Here is a 25,333-nt window from a genome sequence, read left to right as displayed (position 1 = left end):
AGAGGGAAGGTAGGAGGGAGAAGAAGATGGTAGGAGGAGAGGAAGATGTAGGGAGGGGAGAGGAAGATAGGAGGGAGAGAAGATGGCAGGAGGGGAGAGGAAGATGGCAGGAGGGAGAGGAAGATGGCAGCAGGGAGAGGAAGATGGCAGCAGGAGAGGAAGATGGCAGGAGGGGAGAGGAAGATGTAGTAGGGGAGAGGGAAGATGGCAGAGGGGAAAGGAAGATGGCAGGAGGGAGAGAAAGATGGCAGTAGGGAGAGGGAAGAAGGCAGGGAGAGAAGGATGGCAGGAGGCAGAGGAAGATGGTAGGGAGGGGAGAGGAAGATGGTAGGGAGGGAGAGAAAGATGGTAGGAGGGAGAGGAAGATGGCAGCAGGGAAAGAAGATGGTAGAGGGAGAGGAAGATGGCAGGAGGGGAGAGAAAGATGGTAGTAGGGGAGAGGAAGATGGCAGCAGGGAGAGGGAAGATGGCAGGAGGCAGAGGAAGATGGTAGGAGGGGAGAGGAAGGATAGGGAGGGAGAGAAAGATGGTAGGAGGGAGAGGAAGACAGCAGGGAGAGGAAGATGGAGGGGAGAGGAAGATGCAGGAGGGAGAGGAAGATGGTAGGGGAGGAGAGGAAGATGGCAGGAGGGAGAGGAAGATGGTAGGAGGGAGAAGAAGATGGTAGGGAAGGAGAAGATGGTAGGGAGGGGAGGAAGATGCAGGACGGGAGAGAAAGATGGCAGGAGGGAGAGGAAGATGGCAGCAGGGAGAGGAAGAGATGGCAGGGAGGGAGAGGAAGATGCAGGAGGGGAGAGGAAGATGGTAGAGGGGAGAGAAAGATGGTAGGGAGGGAGAGGAAGATGGCAGGAGGGAGAGGAAGATGGCAGCAGGGAGAGGAAGATGGCAGGACGGAGAGAAAGATGGCAGAGGGGAGAGGAAGATGGCAGCAGGGGAGAGGAAGATGGCAGGAGGGAGAGGGAAGATGGTAGGAGGAGAGAAAGATGGTAGGGAGGAGAGGAAGATGGCAGGAGGGAGAGGAAGATGGCAGGAGGGGAGAGAAGATGGCAGCAGGGAGAGGGAAGATGGCAGGAGGGGAGAGGAAGGAGGGAGAGAAAGATGGTAGGAGGGAGAGAGAAGATGGCAGGAGGGAGAGGAAGATGCAGTAGGGAGAGGGAAGATGGCAGGACGGAGAGAAAGATGGCAGGAGGAGAGAAGATGGCAGCAGGGAGAGGAAGATGGCAGGAGGGAGAGGAAGACAGGAGGGGAGAGGAAGATGGTAGAGGGAGAGGAAGATGGTAGGAAGGAAGAGGAAGATGGCAGGAGGGAGAGGAAGAGCAGCAGGGGAGAGGAAGATGGCAGGAGGAGAGGAAGATGGTAGGAGGGAGAGAAAGATGGTAGGGAGGGAGAGGAAGATGGCAGGGAGGAGAAGATGGCAGCAGGGGAGAGGGAAGATGGCAGGACGGAGAGAAAGATGGCAGGAGGGAGAGGAAGATGGCAGCAGGGGGAGAGGAAGATGGCAGGAGGGAGAGGAAGATGTAGGAGGGGAGAGAAAGATGGTAGGAGGGAGAGGAAGATGGCAGGAGGGAGAGGAAGATGGCAGCAGGGAGAGGAAGATGGCAGGGACGGAGAGAAAGATGGCAGGAGGGAGAGGGAAGATGGCAGCAGGGGAGAGGAAGATGGCAGAGGGGAGAGGAAGATGGCAGGGGGAGATGAAGGCAGCAGGGAGAGGAAGATGGCAGCAGGGGGAGGAAGATGGTAGAAGGGAGAGGAAGATAGAGGGGAGAGGAAGACAGGGAGGGAGAGGAAGATGGCAGGAGGGAGAGGAAGATGGCAGGAGGGAGAGGAAGATGGTAGGGGAGGGAGAGGGAAGATAGAGGAGGGGAGAGAAAGATGGTGGGAGGGGAGAGGAAGATGGGCAGCAGGGAGAGGAAGATGGCAGGGGGGAGAGGAAGATGGCAGGGAGGGAGAGGAAGATGGTAGGAGGGAGAAGAAGATGGCACGAGGGGAGAGGAAGATGTAGGAGGGAGAGAAAGATGTCAGCAGGGGAGAGGAAGATGGTAGGAGGGAGAGGAAGATGGCAGCAGGGGAAAGGAAGATGGTAGAGGAGAGGAAGATGGCAGGAGGGAGAGAAGATGAGGAGGGAGAAGAAGATGGCAGGAGGGAGAGGAAGATGGGAGGGAGAGGAAGATGTAGGAGGGAGAGGAAGATGGTAGGGAGGGAGGAAGATGGTAGGAGGGGAGAGGAAGATGGTAGGGAGGGCAAGAAGATGGTAGGAAGGAGAGGAAGATAAAGGAGGGAGAAGAATATGATAGGAGGGAGAGGAGATGGTGCAGGGAGAGGAAGATGGTTGGAGGGGAGAGGAAGATGGTGAGGGAGAGAAAGATGGTAGGAGGGAGAGAAGATGGTAGGAGGGGAGAGAAGATGGTAGGAGGGAGAGAAGATAAAAGAGGGGAGAAGAATATGATAGGGAGGGGAGAGGAAGATGGCAGCAGGGAGAGGAAGATAAAAGGAGGGAGAAGAATATAATAGGAGGGAGAGGAAGATGGCAGCAGGGAGAGGAAGATGGTAGGAGGGAGAGGAAGATGGCAGGAGGGGAGAGGAAGATGGCAGGAGGGAGAGGAAGATGGCAGGAGGGAGAGGAAGATGGTTGGAGGGAGAGGAAGATGGTAGGAGGAGAGAAAGATGGTAGGGAGGGAGAGGAAGATAAAAGAGGGGAGAAGAATATGATAGGAGGGAGAGAAGATGGCAGCAGGGAGAGGGAAGATGGTAGGAGGAGAAAGGATAAAAGGAGGGAGAAGAATAATAGATAGGAGGAGAGGAAGATGGTAGGAGGGAGAGGAAGATAAAGAGGGAGAAGAATATGATAGAGGAGAGGAAGATGGCAGCAGGAGAGGAAGATGGTTGGAGGAGGAAGATATTGAGGAAGAGGAAGATGGTAGGAGGGAGAGAAAGATGGTAGGAGAGAAGATGGTGGGAGGGAGAGGAAGATAAAGGAGGGGAAAGAATATGATAGGAGGAGAAGAATATGATAGGAGGGAGAGGAAGATAAAAGGAGGGAGAGGAAGATAAAAGGAGGGAGAAGAATAAGGATAGGAGGGAGAGGAAGATGGCAGCAGGGGAGAGGAAGATGGTTGGAGGGGAGAGGAAGATGGTAGAGGGGAGAGGAAGATGGAGGGAGGGAGAGGAAGATAGAGGGAGAGGAAGATGGCAGCAAGGGGAGAGGAAGATGGCAGGAGGGAGAAGAAGATGGTAGGAGGGAGAGGAAGATGGCAGCAGGGAGAGGAAGATGGCAGGAGGGAGAGGAAGATGGCAGGAGGGAGAGGATGATGGCAGCAGAGGGAGGAAGACAGGCAGGGGAGAGGAAGATGGTGGAGGGGAGGAAGATGGCAGCAGGGAGAGGACGATGGTAGGAGGGAGAGGAAGATGGCAGCAGGAGAGGAAGATGGTAGGAGGGGAGAGGAAGATGGCAGCAGGGGAGAGGAAGATGGTAGGAGGGGGGAGGAAGATGGCAGCAGGGAGAGGGGATGATGGTAGGAGGGAGAGGAAGATGGCAGCAGGGAGAGGAAGATGGCAGCAGGGAGAGAGGAAGATGGTAGGAGGGAGAGGAAGATGGCAACAGGGGAGAGAAGATGGCAGAAGGGAGAGGAAGATGGCAGGGAGAGGGGAAGATGGTAGGGGGGAGAGGAAGATGGCAGGAGGGAGAGGAAGATGGCAGCAGGAAGAGGAAGATGGCAGCAGGGAAGAGGATGATGGCAGCAGAGGGAGGAAGATGGCAGCAGGGAGAGGAAGATGGAGAGGAGGAGAGGAAGATGGCAGAGGATGATGGCAGAGGAGAGAGGAAGATGGTAGGAGGGAGAGGAAGATGGCAGGAGGGAGGATGATGGCAGAGGAGAGAGGAAGATGGTAGGAGGGAGAGGAAGAAGACAAAAAATGAGATAGATAGATAGATTGTGTGAAGGAAGTACTAGAAGTGGAAGGCACTGACATCGAGGAAGTAGTACTGTACAGTATTATGCATGTGACTATTAGAGCATGACAATCGGTGGTTTATAAGGATGTCATAGCAGTTAGAGGGAATGAAGGTATACTGTAATTTACCAGTATACTGTACAGGAACTGTACTATAGTGTAAAGTATATAAGAACAACAGTAACCAAAGCATATAAACAGCATTAATAAAAACATCAAATGAGTATAAATCAGTGGGTGGTCCTCGGTTAACGAGCGACCGGTTAACGAGATTTCGGTTAACGAGTTACCTCCCATAAGATTCTTAAATTCGGTTAACAACCAACCCTCGTTAACGAAGTTTACGATCCCACTCAACAAGTTTTGGCTTTGCACTGCTGTCAATCTAGCTGTAGTATTAGTCCGCCAATACATTAATCGGTTCTAGGGCTTAAAATTTCAATATTTTAGTAAATATCAAGGAGTTTATACTATTCAATAATTTTAAAAAGTTTACTAAATTTTTATCATTTATCAATTATTGAACATACCGTAATTGAAGGCAAAGTGACTAGCTTAATGCACGCATCCAGCCTCTTAACACAGCAAACAGGCGTTAGTCTCTGTTTTCACTGAGGTAACATCTGCTGGAGACTCTCTTCAAGTAAATGCTTTTTTTTCGTTTCCAAAGCAAATTATTGGTCATTTTGAAATTTATTTACACATGACAATATATAAAGTTGTGCAGTGTTATTTTAAAGAAATATTCTTTATTTACAAATAAGTTTAACTTTAAAAGCACGTATGACATTGTTTGAATCCAGCATAGCCTAAGAGATCAAGAAAAGCTATCAACCAAAACCACAGGAAACAAAAACATGAACAAGGTAATAGAACAATGGCGCTATGCAAAGAATATGGCATGTCAACATCAACTGTAAGCCGACAATTTGCAGCAGAGAAAGACAAATTTTAAGAAGTGAAAGTGAGAGATAAATCTACCAGTGTGTTTAAAAGTAGATTCTAATTGCAGAAACTGAGAGGTTACGCATCATCTGGATTAGGGAAAACAGATGAAAGGTGATTCAGTTTCTACTGAATCTATTTGTGAAAGAGCCAAGGAGATTTACTTAAATATTTAAAAGACAGATCAACCTGGTTCTTCAGGCACAGAATTTGAAGAGTTTTCGCCAGCAAAGGCTGGTTCTAAAAATTTAAGAAAAGAAGTGACATTTTCAGTGCTAGCAGGGGCATGGGTGAAGCTAGTGCTGATATGAAGGGCAGCAAATTTTTAGATGAATTTAAAGAACTGATCGAAGGAAGAAAATTATCTTCCACAGCAAGTGTTCAATGTGGACGAAACTGGGCTGTTCTGGGAAAGATGACCAAAAGAACATTCATCAGAGATGAAGCCTCTTTACCTGGGCATAAACCCATGAAAGACCTGCCTTACTCTATTGCTTGGTGGCAATACTTCAGGATTGACTGAAGCCTATGCTTGTCTACCACTCTGAAAACCCCAGGGTGTTCGGTTGCATAACAGAAAGTGGTAAGAACAAAGCTTGGAGTTGAAGTCCAACCAGAAGGCATGGGTGACAAGAGCTTTTTAATGAATGGGCGGCTGTTGATGTGTTTTGCCCTTCTGTCAAGAGCTACCTAACCACCAATAAACTCCCTTTAAAGGCTCTTCTCCTCATGGATAATGCTCCTGGTCATGACCCTGAACTTGCCAGAACTTTGGAATATCAATTTGACTTTGTGAAAGTGTTGTTTTTGCCTCCAAACACTACATCAATCATACAGCCAATGGACCAGAATGTGATCAGCAACTTCAAGAAGTTGTACATGAAGAAAATGTTTAGGAGGTGTCATCAGGCAACTTCCAATGATCCTGAACTTACACTGAAACATTTCTGGAAGACACAATTCAACATCCTGGAGGCTGTAAAATTGATTGTGTCATCATGGCAAGAAGTCTCCACTAGATCCCTCAATTCTTCATGGAAAGCACTGTGGCCATCAGTAGTCCATGATTTTGAGGGATTTGAGGAAGAAACAGAGTTGGACCAGGAAATTGTGTCCATTGGTCAGTCATTGGGCCTTGAAGTGGAGGAGGAGGATGTGGAAGAGCTTGTGATGTCTCATGAGGAGGAACTTACTCCTGATGACTTGAAGCAACTGGATGAGATGTTACAGGTAGAGGCTGACAGTGGTGAGGAGGATATTGAAAGTGATGACCATATGTCAGCTAAACAGTTGAAAGATGTGATTTACCACTGGGAGAAGTTCAGGGAACTGGCTTCAAAGCACCCAGAAGTGGAAAAAACTGAACTAACTTTGTGTCATGTTGAGGACTCAATGGTCTCCTTCTTTAAACATAAGTTAATGGTGAGGAGGACAGATGCCCCAGAGACCACAATTGACACTTTCTTCAGTAAAAGGCAGAGGGAACAAGATGCTATCCCTCAGCCTTCCACTTCAAGAAGGAGAGAGGATGATCATGGTGGAGAATCTGTCAGTCCAGAGGTTCCTGACATTTTCATTGAAAGTGATTCACCTTCCAAGAAGCAGTAAAATGCTTCTCGTCCACCTCCACTTCCTTCTCTTCTCCCTTCTCCTCCTCCACCTCCCACTTCGAATTCACATCATCTTCATCATCCAGGAGCCTTCTACATACACACCTCAAAGTAAGTGAACTTTTCTACCTTTTTTGTTGAATTTAGGCAATTTTCGGTGAGCTGGAACCAATTACCCAAAAACCCATTGAAACAATGGTTTCGGTTAACGAGATTTTCGGTTAATTAGCAACCTGCTGGAACGGATTGTGCTCGTTAACCAAGGGACCACTGTATACTGAAATTTCCCACATCACGCCGAAAACTAAGTTTCTGACTTATTAGTAACTCAAGAGGTTATCATTGAAATTTACTTAATTATACTTAACTATATTTACACTTGTCGCATTACTTTTCGCAACAACCAACACTCACTCGAGAATGACAGAAACAGCAACAGGTGAGTTTGTTTCCTTATTGATGAAGTGCATGAGAACAGTCGTCTGGCCATCAATCTTTTCCCCAGAGTCAGTCTGACTCTGTGCAATGCTGTCAATAATACATGGGTACCCATATACATCTTTAAATACACCTTCAATCTGTGGAAGTACCAGAAAATTACTTCATATAAAAAATATATCACATATTTGTAACTGTTTATAAACTATATTTAACATAAAGCAATAAATTGCATCTCAAAATAACCATTTTGTATTTTATCCACATTATTAATACCTACAGTACCTTGTGTCATCACCTATCCCAGTTAATATATTCAAGGCTGTGGATATTTGTCCGGTTGTCGGTTAAGTAAGGTTTTTCAGGAGTTGATAGAATTGGATAAAACTCTGTGGAAACATTATTTTAATATAGATTCTTGTTTCCATTTATCTATTTATTATATTGCAATTAACATTTCCACGAAGTTTCATCCAATTCTATCAACTCCTGGTGTTATACTAAAAAGATCTACCTAACTGACAATTAGAAAAATATTCAAAGAGATAACCAGACCACCATCATGACAACACTTAGAGGAAAGGAAGGACAACATACTGTAATTAGTTATATTACGTTAAACCTTGAAGAACTCAACATAACTCAACACTGGCTGAAGCCTCTATAGAACTTCACTAAGGATTCATAACTTCCTGCAGAACTCAGCTAAGTACTATCTAAAAATTTGGGCAACATTGTACAGTACTTAGTTAAATTGTACTTAAGCTGGAGTAAGAAAGAGTACAGTACTTCAAAATAAATGTAATTTCTAGAAAGAGGATCCCTGACAAAGCTACATAACTAAAGGTACTGCAATGCAGTTACTTCACTACTCCACACCTTTGCATGTAACTACAGTATTCAACCTAATCATTTACAACCAATGGAGTAATCAGCCTTAAAATGTACAGTACTGTACTTACATGTCTTTGCCTGGCTTTCACTTCAATGGGGTCATTCTTAAAGTAGACTGGCAGCTGGAAGATGTTTGTAATTGCATAAACTTTAGCCAATGTTGTGCCAGTGTGATTAACTGCAATATACAAACATAATTCATGCAAAAAACAAAGAAAAAGTATATTAAGAACATTTTTTATCAAATGATAAGGGCTCTAAACATATTTTATTACAGGTTGACAACCCCTTATCCGAAATTCCGAAAACCGAAAACCTCTGAAAACCGAAAGTTTTTATTTATTTATTTATTTATTTATTTATTTTTTATTTATTTATTTATTTTTTAAACAGGGATCAGCCCACCCGGGCACAAGTCATTGTGACCCACATCAGGGCTTGGGGGGCAAAAATGTAATAATAATTACAGTATAATAATAATAATAATTATTCTTAGTAAATAAAATTTATAATTAAAAATACACAAAAATAAAATAATAATAATAATAATAATAATAATAATAATAAAATAATAATAATAAAAATAATAGCCTAATAATAATAATAATAATAATAATAATAATAATAATAATAATAATGATAATAATAATAACAATAATACCGAGTGGCCTCGGTTAACGAACTCAATCAAGAAAGGTGGTTAGATTAACCCATCATTCTTGGCTCCATTGTTTCAATGGTTTTTTGATGGTGGTTTAACTCTGAAAATTTCTAAATTCAACAAAGCTGATGAAAGTTCCTTGCTTTGAGGTGTGTATGTAGAAGGCTCCTGGATGATGATGATGATGATGATGGGAATTACAATGGGGGTGGAGGAGAAGGAAGAAGAGAAGGCATTGGGGTGGAAGAGAAGTCACCCCATGGCACCATTTGACCCATAAAATTTTAGTTCTCTTGGTGTATTTCAAGATTATTTTCTTTAAATCAACACTGTACTGCATTATATATTGTCAATATGTAAAATATATTTAAAAATGACCAATAATTTGCTTGGAAACACAGAAAAAAGCGTTTAGTTGAAGAGAGTCTCAAGCAAGATGTTACCTCCAGTGAAAACAGAGAGAGACTAACGCCTGTTTGCTGTGTTAAGAGGCTGGATGCTGCGCATTAAACTAATCACTTTACCTTCAATTATGTTCAATAATTGTTAAAATGACTAAAAAATTTAATATTAAACTTTTAAAATTATTGAATAGTATAAACTTCTTGATATATACTAAAATAGTAAGGAATTTAAGCCCTAGAACCGATTAATGTATTGGCGGGACTGGTGATACTACTTCTGGTTGCTGATTCGGTACCAGCGAAACATGTTGATTAAGTTAGCAAGAAGTTAGTTAAGCGAATTTTTTAGATTAACTGATTTAGAATCCTTATGGAAGGCAGTTAAGTTAATCGAAATTAAGATTAACAGAATTAGATTAAGCAGTCACTGTGCTGTAATAATAATAATATGTATAATAATAATAATATAATAATAATAATAAAAGAAATATAAGAATTAAAAAGGTCAAAAGTGAGCACCTACTGTAGAACTATGAATTATTATTGTATTGTATGTAATATAATATGTGTGTGTGTGTATATATTATTATTATTATATTTTCCTTTGGAGGCTAATGTGTGGGATATGCTGATCCCTGAAAGAAAAACCATTTTGAAATCCGAAAAATTCCGAAATCCGAAATGCTTCTGGCCCCAAGGATTTCGGATAAGGGATTGTCAACCTGTATAGGGAATAACAGGAATATACTTTTGTGAAGGAAATTTTTTTCAATTAATACAATACAGTAACTAGTACATTGTTGCCAAATTTCATAAAAAGAGTGAAAAGTGTTCATAAAAAGAAAAAACTGTACAGTACCTGTATTGCCTAAATTAATATTCACTGGTAAAGTTATGGACTGCTCAGTCAGCAACCCAGTTCTCTTAGAAATATCTACAGGTAATTGTATAATACAGTACATTCCACAATCCCCAACTTCTTGTCCCTAGGGTGCTTTGAACATAAACAATATCCCCCTGAGACTTTTTTCTTCGAAAAGATGCCTAAGTTAGTGAAAGAAAATTAACTGTAACTGGAGTCTAGCCACTACAGGAATAAAGTACCTCTATATTCAATACCCCGCTTATCTGCAGTTGATATTTTAACACCCCTATTGGATATTCGCAAAGTACACTCTGCTTATTCACAAAAAAAGTGGTTAGTAGGGACCAGAAAAAAGCTACTGATAATGAAACCACTTTTAAAGGGTAATTACAGTAGTACCCCGATTTATGCGGTCAATTGAACCCACGGGGTACCGGTTAAAACAACAGAACATATGGGATTAATTCCACTAGAGACTGGCCCGTCCCCCAAACTCCACTTTTTCAGACACAATACCTACGTTGTAGTAAATATAACATCTTAATTTCATGATGGTAAGCACACACAATTAATAATTAAGAGAAATATCAATAATATTAGGTTTTTTAACACTTACATTAGTAGAAAAGATGGCTGGGCACACGGGGATGGGGGGGTTGGTTCCGAGGCAGAGGGCAGATTATTGGCCCTCACCTGTATCACCTGTATCAATTGTATCATTACCCACCACATAGGCTTGCAGGGCCTCTTTGTCAAACCCCTCAAAGTCCATATAAGTCCATATCCTAACTATCACTGACTTGGGCCGGCTGTGGTGGGTGGCGGGTGAAGAACTCGGTAATGTTTTGATGGCTGGGCGACCTTGTGCGCATCCTGCCCGCGCCGCTTCCCGCGTATATGAGTAGATGCACCGCATAAAGTGAAAGTCCAGTTCTGGCGAGGTACCGCGTAAATGTAGAATCGCGTAAAGCGAAACCGCGTAAAGCGAAACCGCGTAAAGCGGGGTATTACTGTATTTCCCATAAGAATTAATAGGAATAGGGTCTAATCACGACCATCACATTGAAAGTGACACTCATAAAGTTTAATTTGTTATAACATTTTTAATTGTATACCTTAGAAACATTTGTTACACATTATTTTATGAAATTATGTAATTTTATAACTTACTTAAGGTACTTAAATATGTTTGAAGTTGGTGTGTTGAAGAGGTGCAAGCTTACCTAACCACGTACTCACATGCTCATTTCAGTGAAAGTGAAAGCGGTTCATTGAGATATGCTCACCACTTTTCTTACGACATGTAACTTCTAATTTCACGTCCATCCCATGGCTACTACACTTCCTTTTAGCCACTAAACCACCTTGCTTTGGTTTGGAACGGATGGCAACAAAAATAGTCCACTAATATCACCAAGGACACAACAAAGTTGATAATTATAGTTCTTGGAGCACTTCAAAGTAATGCCTGTGGATACAGGAGACTGGTACTGAGCATGCATAGCGTGGGCGAGAAGGACAAACTTTAAGAGAATAAGAGACGGGTGGGAATTTCAATCCCTCAAACGCTTGTGGTCCTAATGATTGACAGATTTCAGTCTTAGAGTCCTCTTAACTTCAGGGACTTTTTACGTGCAGTTGCTCAATTATTTGACCACTTAAGTGTGAAACCGTTTATGAGGACACTTAAAATAGGGATCCCCTTATACCCTCATAATCTGCTGTAAGGCCTGCTTCACATAAGCATTTTTTTGTGAGTAAAGACCCAAGCAGTTTAGAAATTAATGAAGTTTAATGGGAACATTTCCTTGGAGCATGTGCATGAATATTCAAGTGGGAGACACTCATCCCATGCCTGTACTTGTACTTCCAAACTGTGGCATGAAAAATACGCTGAACATTCTAGAATTTCTCATATGACAATGGTAAATGCTAGTTTAAATGTTTACACTCATTTACAAATTTTGCACACAAACACAAGCATGCATGCATGGATGTGCACACATACACACACATGCATGTGCATACAGAAAAACACAAACACAACTACTACTGCTTTTCCGTCACTTGGAATCGAGTATGACGATCATCCGGCTAAGATACAATGATATGGGTTATTAAGGACATCACCTTCATTAGTCAGCTTTGAGGTGACTCAAGAGGCTGATACGGAACTGGCAGGGTCGTCCACACATGTGGCACATATGGAGGGCTAAATCTAGTCCGGGAGAGGCAGCGGCAGCATTTTTCCAGCGCTGGCGCTTGTCTGCCTCAGTATGCAGTTGGGCTAACTCGAAAGTATTGACACCTTCTCATGTGGCGCTCCTCCAAGTGTTACGTTTCCCAGGTGAGAGGGTCGTTTTGGCACTTTTTTAGGTTTGTCTTAAGACTATCCTTATACCTTTCCAGTTGGCCAACAGCATTACATTTACTATTTGTTAGATGACTGTAAAGTAGCTGCTTTGGCAGTCTACCATCATCCATGCAGTTAACATGACCAGTCCAACATAGTTGTTCATGGATAATGGTAGCCTCAGTGCTCCTACAGTTGGTGTCAGCGAGACTACTGGCATTTGTTCTTTTGTCTTCCCAGTGAACTTGGAGGATGGAACGTAGACTACGTTGGTGAAAGTTTTCAAGTGCCTTGAGGTGCCTCCTGTATGTGACCCATGTAGCCCTGCCATATAGCAAGGTGGGGAGGACCACTGCTCGATATACATGTAACTTTGTAGATAATATCAGTTCCCTGCAGCTGAAAACACGGGTACGGAGTCTGCCAAAGGCTAGAGATGCACATCTGATCTGATGCTGAATCTCTTCATCAATGTCTGCGGTGGTGGACAGGTGGGAGCCGAGATACCAAAAGTGGGTAACATTAGAGAGGGTAGTACAGTTAAGCTGGATGGATGGTGGAGGTGTGGCTGAACCAGGGGCAGGCTGAAAGAGAATGTGAGTCTTACGTACATTCACGTCAAGGCCAAAGTGTGCATATGCATCTGCATAGGTGTTCAGGATCTCCTGTACGTCGCATTCAGTGTGAGCAACAAGGGTGAGGTCGTCTGCATACTGAAGCTCAGTAATGGAAGCTGCGGACACCTTTGTTCCGGTCTGGAGTTGTCTTATGTTGAAAAGACCCTTCATCCGGTACGTGACGTTCACCCCGCCAGCTAAATTAGAGCTGGCACGAGTAAGGAAGGCAGCCAAGAAAATGGAAAAGAGAGTTGGTGTCAGTACACACCTTTGTTTAACCCCTGTTTGGATAGGGAAGAATTCAGAGTGGGTGCCATTGTGCAGGACACTGCCGTTCATGCCATCGTGGATTTGCTTCACAATAACGATGAATTTTGGTGGGCAGCCAAGCCGGCTGAGGGTACACCAGAGGGCTTCCCTGTTGACCAAGTCGAAAGCCTTGGTTAGGTCGATGAAAGCCATGTACAGGTCATGAAGCGGTTCTCTGTACTTTTCCTGTATCTGGCAAGCAGCAAAGATCATGTCAGTGGTGCCACGTGATGGTTTAAAGCCACATTGAGATTCTGGGAGAAAGTTTTCCGCCTCAGGAAGAAGTCTGTTTAGGGGGATTCGGGCAATAATCTTGCCAGCTACAGACAGCGGCGAGATCCCACAGTAGTAGCCACAGTCTGACCGGTCTCCCTTGTTCTTTTAAACTCTGTAACAAATTCACCCTTTTGGAGGATGCATTTAATATATACTTATTTTTACCCACAATAAGTCATGCTAAGACAAATTACGTATCAGTAATACTACATTATGCAAAAACTAACATTTTAAAAGACCAGAATCACATTGAATTATTACACGACCGTCAGCAGAGGCGGTAAATATGACCGAGAACAACTTCATAGTTTCCCGCCTCTGCTGAAAGCTGTTTGCTGGAGCTACCAAATCTGTAACACTCATCCACCAATTTTCAGGGGCCATTTTAATGTGATTCTGATCTTTTAAAATGTTAGTTTTTGCATAATGTAGTATTACTGATACATAATTTGTCTTAGTATGACTTATTGTGGGTAAAAATAAGTATATATTAAATGCATCCTCCAAAAGCGTGAATTTGTTACAGAGTTTAAAAGTTAATTCATGTATAAAATTTCTGATAAACTTCGTAGGTGCTCCTGTTTGAAATGATGAATGTAAGTATCTTTAAATAATTTAGCTAAATATCTTTCTCGCCAGAAATGGTCATCCCAACAATTATGAACAATCATTTAGAAATACATCATTACTTCAGGACGAAATCGAACAGATTTGCAACAGCCAATCTGCTGTAACTCTTAAGGAGGGGGAGGGGCATCTTTTCTCAGCTGAGAAAAAATGCACTATAACTCATCTTGGGTCGAAGTTGCTTCACAGAAACTGAAATATTGCTTCTTCTCTCCCAATTCAGACCAAGAATCATATGTCATGGTGGACAAATTTGGACAATCTGTCAAGGGAAGTGGAGCAACTCCCTTTGGGACAAACACATAAACATAAAAGAATTAGCAGTAGTCCTATTCTTTTTGTTGGCAAACCCAAACTTCAAAAATATGACGATTATGTTTGCCATGGATAACAGAGCGGAAGTGTTTTTCTCAATCATCAAGGCTCAACCAGATCTTGGCAACTTCCCACACTGTCAGAAAAATGTTCAAAGTTTGTGTAACAGAAACACTTTACCTCAAAGCAACTCACATACCGGGAGTACAAAAGAATTGGGCAGATGCGTTGTCCTGTCTCAGGCCAGTATCGACGGAAACAGAATGGTCCCTAAAGATATCAAAGTTCAAGAGTCTAGTGAGGAGGTTTGAGACTCCACAAATAGATCTCTTTGCCTCACAAAACAATCACAAGATGCCAATTTATACTTTTCTGGAACGATTGAATCTTCTAGGAAATGCTCTACTCATAGATTGAAACCATTGGAATTCAATCTATCTGTTCCCACCTGTGAAAATGTTGTCCAAACTGGTTCACAAACTCAGATCCTTCCAAGGAGAGGTTCTCTTAATTGCACCATATTGGACCCTACAACCGTGGTGTCTGGATCTGTTGGAATGGTGCCCGCATCCATTACAATTGCAAGAAGGATGTCTAGATCAGGTTCTGCACCCTCAGTTCAAGACATCCTTGGCACTTCACGCTTGGAGTTTCTCAAAAGATGTTTAAACAGATTGTTAGCTAATTCCAATATAGTTAACCAAGTGATAGCAGGTCATTGGCCCCAAACTTCTATGCAATATGAGAAAGCTTGGAAACTTTTTCAACAATTTATCAGGTTAACGACTCGAATCACATTGTTAGAAACAGTGGTGTTAGAGTTTTTAGATTTTCTGTTCAGAGATAAAGGCCTTCAAGGATGTACAATTCCATCTTATAAATCAGCACTGGTTAACCCTCTGGTGTGGGGTTTTAATATTACTTTGAACCCCAGAATTTATCAAATGCTCAGATCGCTCTTTTTCATTCAGAGACCCCTCGGCCTAAGAGAATCCCACCTTGGTCTCTAAATAAAGTTACTAAATTTCTTATGGGCCTAATTACAATATAAATCTGAACCGGGACAGATTGCTCCAGAAGGCAGCCTTCCTTCTCGCAATAACAAGTAGATATGAGAATCAGTGAGCTGGTTTCAATTTCCAATAATCCATCATTATTGGTATTTTCTGAGGAAGATGTCACGCTTTTTCCTACAGAGATTCTAAGAAAAAATGAAAGGGAGGATTTTCAAGCTCAACGTATCAGGATAAAATGGCTAATGGATGAGACAAGGGTTCCTCATATATTGTGCCCAGTTAAGAATCTTCAAGAATGGTTAACCAGATTCCCTAATCGAGGCCCCTATGTATTCTCATCACAGGATGGTAAGAAATTATCTCCTAGTCAAATGACAAAATATTTATCTCAGTTAGTGAGTCAAGCAGACCCTGGCATGAAATTTTTGGCACATGGCACCAGGAAATATGCAGGGTCTGTGGCCTTTCTGTGCCATAAGAGCCTCAGTCAGCTCAAAGACGTGGGCTTTTGTAAATCTTCAAAACCTTTCAAAACAGCTATCTTCATCTATCTCTGAAAGATGCTTCACATGTGGTGGTGCTGGGGTCCCCCCTCCCACCTAGTCAATCTCCACAACCAGGACCTTCTTCTTCCTCATCAGAATAAAGTGAGCATCCTAATTGGGATATGTAAATTAACATTTTACCTTCCGGTAAATGTTCCTAATATTGGAAAATATTCCAAAAAAATTTATAATTATTATCTGGGCCTACAGTAAGCTAGCAGAGCCTTATATGCAATGTCACCTCCCTCTCCACCTCCTGCTCGGGAAATCAAAGCTAGACGTCGCATTCTGGATTGAACAAAAAGCCATTTTTTTCTAAAAACCAGTTTTTGTTATAAAGTCCAGAATGTGACGTCTAGCTTTATACTTACAGATGTAAATACCTAGCATTAACTCGCCAGGCCAACATACAGGCAATTAAAACATCTAATAATTACTTAAATACGTAATATTAGGACACGTCGCTATCTATCATTTAATTGCAGTTCTCAAAACCCCCTCCCGCACCCTCCATCACATGCATTGCTACCATCATCTTCTTGTCTGGTGAATCAGCTGTATAAGCGCACAAAGAAGGCTGCGCTAATTTGTGTTGTAGTAGGTGAAAAAACAACGGCTTTTTCAACTGGTATTTTCGGGGAGATAAAATATGTAATTTTATTCTTTTTTTACTCTATTATATGCACACACAATCATTCATGCACAATGTCCTGAAAAATAAATAAATAAAAGAAAATTATCATATACAGGTTGACAATCCCATATCTGAAATCCTTGGGGCCAGGGGCATTTCGGATTTCGGAATTTTTCGGTTTTGAGAATGGTTATTTTTTTTTTTTTTTAATGTGTATCAGCTCACCCGGGCATAGATCACTGACCCACATCAGGGCCTGGGGGGCGAAAATATAATAAAAATTATAATAATGATAATAATAATTCATAGGTCTAGGTATTGTTTCTCACTTTTGATCTTTTTTTCATTCTTGTATTTCTTTATTATTATTATTATTATTATTATTATTATTATTTTTATTAAAATTTTTATTTACTTCAGTAGGCTCTCGCCAATAACGACTTCCACAATAACTTTTTCGACAATAACGGTAAGTTACAATAGATACCCATTTTCAATAATAACGTCTGGATTCTCTTGAATAACGGAAATTTCGCGGGAAGCATCCGAGCGCTTCAATGATAGCATTTGTTTGCCGCCATGTTGATGATGTAGTTGTCCACTCCGCCTCACTCTCACTCTCACACATGCTCAGTGGAATACAGCGCTGCGCCCGCTTGTGAGATTTTCGCCACTATAACCAGTGGTTGTTAGGGTCGGTGATCAATAATGGCTTCCGCATTTTTGCCTGTGGGGGGCTAGGGGAGGTGGTGGAGGGAGTGATTTGCCACCTGAATGACTGGGAACTTTTAAAGTGAGGAAATTGAACTGTCCTTAGTCTACAGTGCGAAATATTAAGAGGAACTTAGCGGAGACCAAGAAGAGTATTGCGCTGGCTAAAAATATTTCGGTAGTGATGGAAATGCGAGGCGAGCTATGAATGATAAAGGCAATAGAAACAGGTTATTAGTGATAACAGAGGATTTTCTTCTGAAATGGTTAGCTTGTAGAATGAAAGACAGTGCAAGTGTTAGCGGCCCTCAGATACGGAACAATCATTACACCAAGCACCTCAAAAACTCCCCAAGCTAAGTGTTATATTACTCAAACTCTTTATTTTGATGATTGAATAGCAATTCTTTTTATTTCAGCGAACAAAAAGTGTTAGGAGGGCTTCAAGGGGAAAAAATGGGTGAAATTCTTGTGGCAGCGGCACCAATAAACCCTTTTTACATGTATTTTAATGTCACACAAATAATGTTTTTGCCAATAACGGTGTTTTTCAGGCACCTATTAATCGTTATTGGTGAGAGCCTACTGTATGAATAATTATTATTATTATAATTATAATTACTATTACATTTTCGCCCCCAGGCCCTGATGTGGGTCAGTGTTCTGTGCCCGGGGGGGCTAATCCCTGTAAAAAAAAAAAAAAAAAAAAAAAAAAAAAAAATGGCCCCACAAAAAAAAACTCTGTTTTCAGAGCTTTTCGGTTTTCGGAATTTCAGATAAAGGGTTGTCAACCTGTACAGTGAAACCTCGCTTTACGCGGTCAATTGAACCCACGGAGGCCCGCGTAAAGTGAACAACAAAACATATGGGATTAATTGAAATAGAGACTGGGCCGACCCCCAAACTCCATTTTTTCAGACACAATACCTACGTTGTAGTAAAAATAACTTCTTAATTTCATGATGGTATGTACACACAATTAATAATTAAGAGAAATACAGTGAGTTCTGCTATAACGAGTGTTTTGACAACGCGAATTGGCTCTAACGCGATTGATGAATAGAGGAACAATATTTGTAAAACGCAAACGCGTTTGCTCTAACGCGATTCCACTCGAACGGTTGTTGTGGCTTGGAGCGGGATTATGCAGTGTTTACAGTTCACGTTCGACATCACATGTTCAATTGAGTTATGTGTTTTGTTTGTGAACAATTGCAGAAATAATGTATGTAATATTTATGTATACAGTATACCTGTATAGTACTGTATATGTAAATTGTAAAATTTTAAATAAAAGAGAAAATCAAATTACATAGCGTTTTACACCCGTGCTCTCTTTACATCACACACAGTGTTTACGGTTCACGTTCGACATCACATGTTCAATTGATTTATGTGTTTTGTTTGTGAAGAATTGCAGAAATAATTTATGTAATATTTATGTGTGTGTGATGTAAACAGAGCGCTTGGCCTCTCTCTCTCTCTCTCTCTCTCTCTGTATGAATGGAATTCGTGGTTTAGAGTGAGTGATACGAATGTCGTAACATTACTTGGCTGAAGGCGCCTGAATACTACTTAAACACATCAAACTATGTTAATTGATCACTGTATAATAAATTCATTCACTCATAATTTCAAATTCCCTTATCATCCTGTGTCATATACAGAAATACTTGAGTCCCTGAGTGAGTACACAAAAAGAAAACGGAGGACTAAGACATCCTGAAGTGGTTAGAGAACGGACATCTCTACTGGGGGACTCAAACGTTTCTCAGGTTTTGTGGGCGCTCTTGCATAATATGAATAATATGTAAATTACATATATATATATACAGTCAACCCTCGCTTTACGCGGTCCCACTTTATGCGTTTCCACGTTTACGCGGTACCCTGCCGAACACGGAATGCTCACTTTCCGCGGTGTGTGTACCCTTTTACGCGGAGAGCGGCGCGAGCAGGGTGCGCACAAGGTCGCCCAGTCATCAAAACATTACCGAGTTCTTCACCCGCCACCCACCACAGCCGGCCCAAGTCAGTGATAGTGATAATGATAGTGAGGATATGGACTTATATGGACTTTGAGGGTTTGACAAAGAGGCCCTGCAAGCCTCTGTGGTGGATAGTGATACAATTGATACAAGTGATACAGGTGAGGGCCAATAATCTGCCCTCTGCCTCGGAACCAACCCCCCATCCCCGTGTGCCCAGCCATCTTTTCTACTAATGTAAGTGTTAAAAAACCTAATATTATTGATATTTCTCTTAATTATTAATTGTGTGTGCATACCATCATAAAATTAAGAAGTTATTTTTACTACAACGTAGGTATTGTGTCTGAAAAAGTGGAGTTTGGGGTCGGCCCGGTCTCTATTTCAATTAATCCCATATGTTATGTTGTTCACTTTACGCGCTTTCTCACTTTACGCGGCCGCCGGGTTCAATTGACCGCTGCAGTAGGTTCACTGTATATATATATATATATATATATATATATATATATATATATATATATATATATATATATATATATATATATATATATATATATATATATATATATATATATATATATATATATATATATATATATATATATATATATATATATATATATATATATATATATATATATATATATATATATATATATATATATATATATATATATATATATATATATATATATATATATATATATATATATATATATATATATATATATATATATATATATATATATATATATATATATATATATATATATATATATATATATATATATATATATATATATATTGTAAAAATTTAAATATAAGAGAAAAACTAAATACAGTATTATACCGCTTTACGCGGTTTCACTTAACGCGATTTCTCATATACGCGGTGCCTTGCCAGAACCGAACTTTCACTTAACGCGGTTCATCTACTCATATACGCGGTGAAGTATAATATTTTTATTTTTTTATTTAGCTCATAAAATTCATACAAATTACCCGGCCAGAATATAATTTACATTGCTGGAATTCTTACAATATGATGATCATTTTGAATATAAACATCATAGATTTTGCATTAGACATACAAATTTTAGATATAATGTTTACTCTGAGTAAATATGTTATCTTTTGTGCAAAATATATGACATTTATATTCAAAATAATCCTGGTCTTACAAGGAATCCAGCAATGTCGATTATATTATCCTAACTTTAGTTTGAGGTATTATTTATTGCTAAAAAGGCAAATATTCTGGTTTTCCCACACATCTGGTAGGGAAGGTTGGTGGGGGTGGGGGGGAGGAGGGAGGGAGGGACCGACTGACCATTTGGCACGGTGTGAAGAATATTTTTTTTTTTTATTAACTGAAGATATTTGATTTAGCTCATAAAATTCATACAAATTACCTGGCCAGAATATAATTTACATTGCTGGAATTCTTACAATTAGATGATCATTTTGAATACAAACATCATAGATTTTGCATTAGACATACAAATTTTAGATATAATGTTTACTCTGAGTAAACATGTTATCTTTTGTGCAAAATATATGACATTTATATTCAAAATATTCCTGGTCTTACAAGGAATCCAGCAATGTCAATTATATTATCCTAACTTTAGTTTGAGGTATTATTTATTACTAAAAAGGTAAATATTCTGGTTTTCCCACACATCTGGTAGGGAAGGTTGGTGGGGGGGAGGGATGGGATGGACCAACCATCTGGCGCGGTTGGAAAAGGGGGGGAGGCAAGGTGGGGTACTTTGATTGACAGATAGTGTCGTGAAGAATATTTTTTTTTTTATTAACTGAAGACATTTGTTTTAGCTCATAAAATTCATACAAATTACCTGGCCAGAATATAATTTACATTGCTGGAATTCTTACAATTAGATGATCATTTTGAATATAAACATCATAGATTTTGCATTAGACATACAAATTTTAGATATAATGTTTACTCTGAGTAAATATGTTATCTTTTGTGCAAAATATATGACATTTATACTGTATTCAAAATATTCCTAGTCTTACAAGGAATCCAGCAATGTCAATTATATTATCCTAACTTTAGTTTGAGGTATTATTTATTAAAATCTAGTGGTTTTCCCCCAAAAATTTCTCAGAGGGAAGAGCCAGCAGTGTAGTGTGAGAAGAGGGGGAGGGAGTTGAGTCCATTTTTTGAATGGACATTAACTTGGCGACTGTATTTCTCTATTTCTCTTAAGTATTAATTGTGTGCATGTACCATCATAAAATTAAGATGTTATTTTTACTAGAACATAGGTATTGTGTCAGAAAAAGTAGAGTTTGGGGGTCGGGCCAGTCTCTATTGGAATTAATCCCATATGTTCTGTTGTTCCATTTACGCGGATTTCACTTAACGCGGTACCCTGTGGGTACAATTGACCACGTAAATCGGGGTACTACTGTACATAGCATTTAAAGTGTACTGCACAGTGTTGTGGCTTGGCGCGGGGTTATGCAATGTTTACAGTTCACGTTCGACATCACATGTTCAATTGATTTATGTGTTTTGTTTGTGAACAATTGCAGAAATAATTTATGTAATATTTATGTATACAGTATACCTGTACAGTATATGTAAACTGTAAAATTTTAAATAAGAGAGAAAAACAAAATACGTAGCGTTTTAAACCCACACGCTCTGTTTACACCACACGATTAATTTGAAACAAGTGTGAACTTTTTAAGTGTCCTCAGTGATCTCTGATTACTGTTTCTCCAATTTTGTGACTATGGAAAAGAAGAATATCTCCGGGAAGCGTTCTGGTGATCGCATTTCCGGTGGTGATCGTAAAAGAAAGGCTATAACACTTGAAGAAAAGCTTGATGTTGTCAATCGTTTTGAAAATAAGGAAAGAACATGTGATATTGTGCGTGCAACGGGAATAAAGGAATCTACTTTATGCACCCTTAGAGACAATGCAGCAAAGATTAAAGCAAGCTGTATTGCTGGAAAAACCTTGAGTGCTAGCAAAAGTGTGAGATCACGGCCAAAGGAACTTGAGGAGATGGAATGGCTTCTAAGTGTTTGGATAGAAGATCAAATGAAAAAGCGACCTGGGACCAGCTTCCTCACCATTAAAGAGAAAGCCTTACCAATATATGAGGACCTAAAGAAAAACTGCACCTGATGATGATGATGATGATGATGATGACGATGACAACTGTCAAATCCTGTCTGCATGACACCTCAACATCAACCTTCTCCCCATCAAGTTATATTCATATTTTTTCAAGGTAAAGTGTAACATTTACTGTATGATTTCATTATTAGATATGAATGTAACATTTATTTAGACTGTGCTATCCTTTGTGTTAGGCTAACTACACAATTTTTTTCGATTTCGAGTAATCTGCACCTAACCCTATTTTCTCCATAAGCCCTGTTATTTCTATTACGCGAATTTCTATAACACGATGTTTTGCACGAACACAGCTATCGCATTATAGCAGAACTGACTGTATCAATAATATTAGGTTTTTTAACACTTACATTAGTAGAAAAGATGGCTGGGCACACGGGGAAGGGGGGTTGATTCCGAGGCAGAGGGCAGATTATTGGCCCTCACCTGTACCACTTGTATCAATTGTATCACTATCCACCACAGAGGCTTGCAGGGCCTCTATGTCAAACCCCTCAAAGTCCATATAAGTCCATATCCTCACTATCACTGACTTGAGCCGGCTGTGGTGGGTGGCGGGTGAAGTACTCGGTAATGTTTTGATGACTGGGCGACCTTGTGCGCACCCTGCCTGCGCCGCTCTCCTCGTAAAAGAGTACATGCACCGCGTAAAGTGAGCATTCCAGGTCTGGCAGGGTACAGCGCAAACGTGGAAAGGCGTAAAAAAAAATGCGTAAAGCAGGGTAATATTGTATACTGTATTGTCTTTAATGGGGATACCGAATAGTGGTCTAATCAGATGTGCTTCTTTAAGATAATTTCCCGGAATTCATCAAAAGGGCAGTTGGACATCTGCAAGACACATCGTGGGAGGATTTATTTTGGCATATATTGTTCAATAATGCATGTCTGAAGAAATTTCAATTTATGGGCCTTGCTCCACTCTCATTAAATATACCGAATCTGTGAACATGAATTTGAGTAATGGAATGTACAAATTGGATAATTTTGTGATTAAGAAGATTAGTAACCAGGTGAAAGGGTTGGGTCACTACTTAATGGCCTGAATATGGTGGACACCTGCTGTCCCAAGGGACTTGTTCTTACTCTCCTTTAATGTATATATTAGCCTTGTCAGTAGCAACTCTTTAGGCTTGGGAACTTAGTGTTTTCTTTTTCCTATGTGGTTATCAATATACACACACAAACTAAACCGGAACTCTCCAATAGCCGGAATTAAAATTTCCTCAGAAAATCAGAAAATCGTTCCCAAAGCCGGAATAACATGTCCCAACAGGATGAAGAAACTGGATTAATAGAGACCGAATGCAATAAGGACCTGGTTGTGTATGTTGACAAGAAGGTGACTCAAGCAACTAAACTAGTAGGTCTTATAAGAAGGTTGTTCTCTTGTAACGATCTTCAAGAGTGAAGTGCTTCCCCGTTTGGAGTACTGTCAACCCGTCTGGTCCCCGAGACTGTCAGTTGAATGAAAATGTCCAAAGGAGGGCCACCAGACTGGTGCCTGCATTATAGCACCTCAGTTATCCATTGAGATTAGAGCACATGCAACTGCCTAGATTATACTACAGATGAGCAAGGGGTGACCTAATTGAAATGCATAAACATCTCAGGGGGCACTAATCAGTCAAGTGTCTATACCTGGAGATGGCAGTTGCCCGCCCCACAAGGAGTCACAGCTCATGGTTGAAGAAGCCACAGGTCCAGAAAACTGTGAGAGCAAACTTTTTCAGAGTGAGAATTGTGAACTCTTGAAACAATCTGCCAGAGAGTATTGTGATGGCACAGAGCATGAGGTTTTTCAAGACCAAACTTGACCAGCACTGGAGCAGGTTCAGATAAATTCAGGATTCAGTGCATGCCCAGTACTTACCAAACAGTGCGTAACAGAGGTGTGACCGGCCACCCAAGTGGCTAATGAGCCGATCAATGGTAAAGAGGATAAAAGTAAAAAGTTGTCTAGGGAATGGGGGCCCCCAACCATTTTCTTGCACAGGGTCCATCAGAATCTAGAGTAGGCCATGGCTATAATAACAGTATTCCTGTATTAAAAATGTATGATAAGGTGGTAATATTACAACTGTCGGGTGCTGCATTAAATACAGACCATCCACTCATCTAATCACAATAGAAGATTTCAAGATAATTTTTTTGTGTGTGTATTCTTAGCAAAAGCCAACTCCTTTTTACAAATTTACAAAATTTTATTTTCTGGTATATAATTCTGATATATATTGGTTATGTTCCAGAAAGGAAACTCAGATGGGTCAAATAAACACATGACTAGAGAAACAAGAGGCATGTGTTGGGTACAATTAACTGCAATGTAACTGTACCTGCATCATTGACATAGACGGTGAAGGTGCAATACCCTTCATTCATGCCAGTTGGCAGAAAGTTGAGAATGAGATTGGCAGCGTTGTTGTCTCCTACAACCCTGAAAAGCAATAATGTGTTAAATACAAGATCAAGAATTCAGTAGTCTAGGCACAACTCATCATATTCATCAACAGTGAACAAACATATGAAAATTACAATCAAAATGTTTGTGATTTGCCACTCAAATTCATGAAACGAAAATATAGTGTCAATAGCATTATCATTTTCCTATTCAATACCCTGTAGTCACTTCACCACAGTTAGAGAATAAGCAATTCATGTATTATGTTGATCATATCAATATTGAAACTGAAATATTTTATAAACAAGTATTACATCAAAAGGACAGGGTAGTGTACTGCTCCCACCCTCACCTATGTCATCCTTTTTGGGCGTTTAAACAAAGTCATAAAGGTCGTAAAATTGATGCAATATTTTGTACAATGCAAGAATTATCTTAACCATTCATTATTTACACTCACAAAATAAAAATATTTATTATTTTGACATAAGTACTACATTAATAGGGCAAAATAATATAATCTCCTGCTCTCACCTTTGTCATTCTTCTATGAGACTTACGCAAAGTTAATGTCAGACCCTCAGTGCAAAA

At 40.4% G+C, this 25,333-nt stretch overlaps 1 protein-coding gene across 2 annotated transcripts in view; it reads right to left on the bottom strand.

Annotated features, from left to right (window-relative positions):
• Window positions 1-25,333, bottom strand: part of LOC121871536 (cadherin-23-like) — a gene marked incomplete at its 3' end in the record, with an annotated part of 255,663 nt that overhangs the window by 14,859 nt on the left and 215,471 nt on the right. For both annotated transcript variants that reach the window (XM_042373970.1, XM_042373971.1), the window contains 3 exon segments: window positions 6,921-7,084; window positions 7,907-8,016; window positions 24,678-24,778. In XM_042373970.1, the coding sequence (XP_042229904.1) occupies window positions 6,921-7,084; window positions 7,907-8,016; window positions 24,678-24,778 (375 nt within the window).

This window comes from Homarus americanus, unplaced genomic scaffold, assembly GCF_018991925.1.
Source record: "Homarus americanus isolate GMGI-L3 unplaced genomic scaffold, GMGI_Hamer_2.0 scaffold45698, whole genome shotgun sequence".
NCBI lineage: Eukaryota > Metazoa > Arthropoda > Malacostraca > Decapoda > Nephropidae > Homarus > Homarus americanus.
Note: the sequence above shows the minus strand (reverse complement) of the source record. Positions and strands in the feature narration are given on the sequence as shown.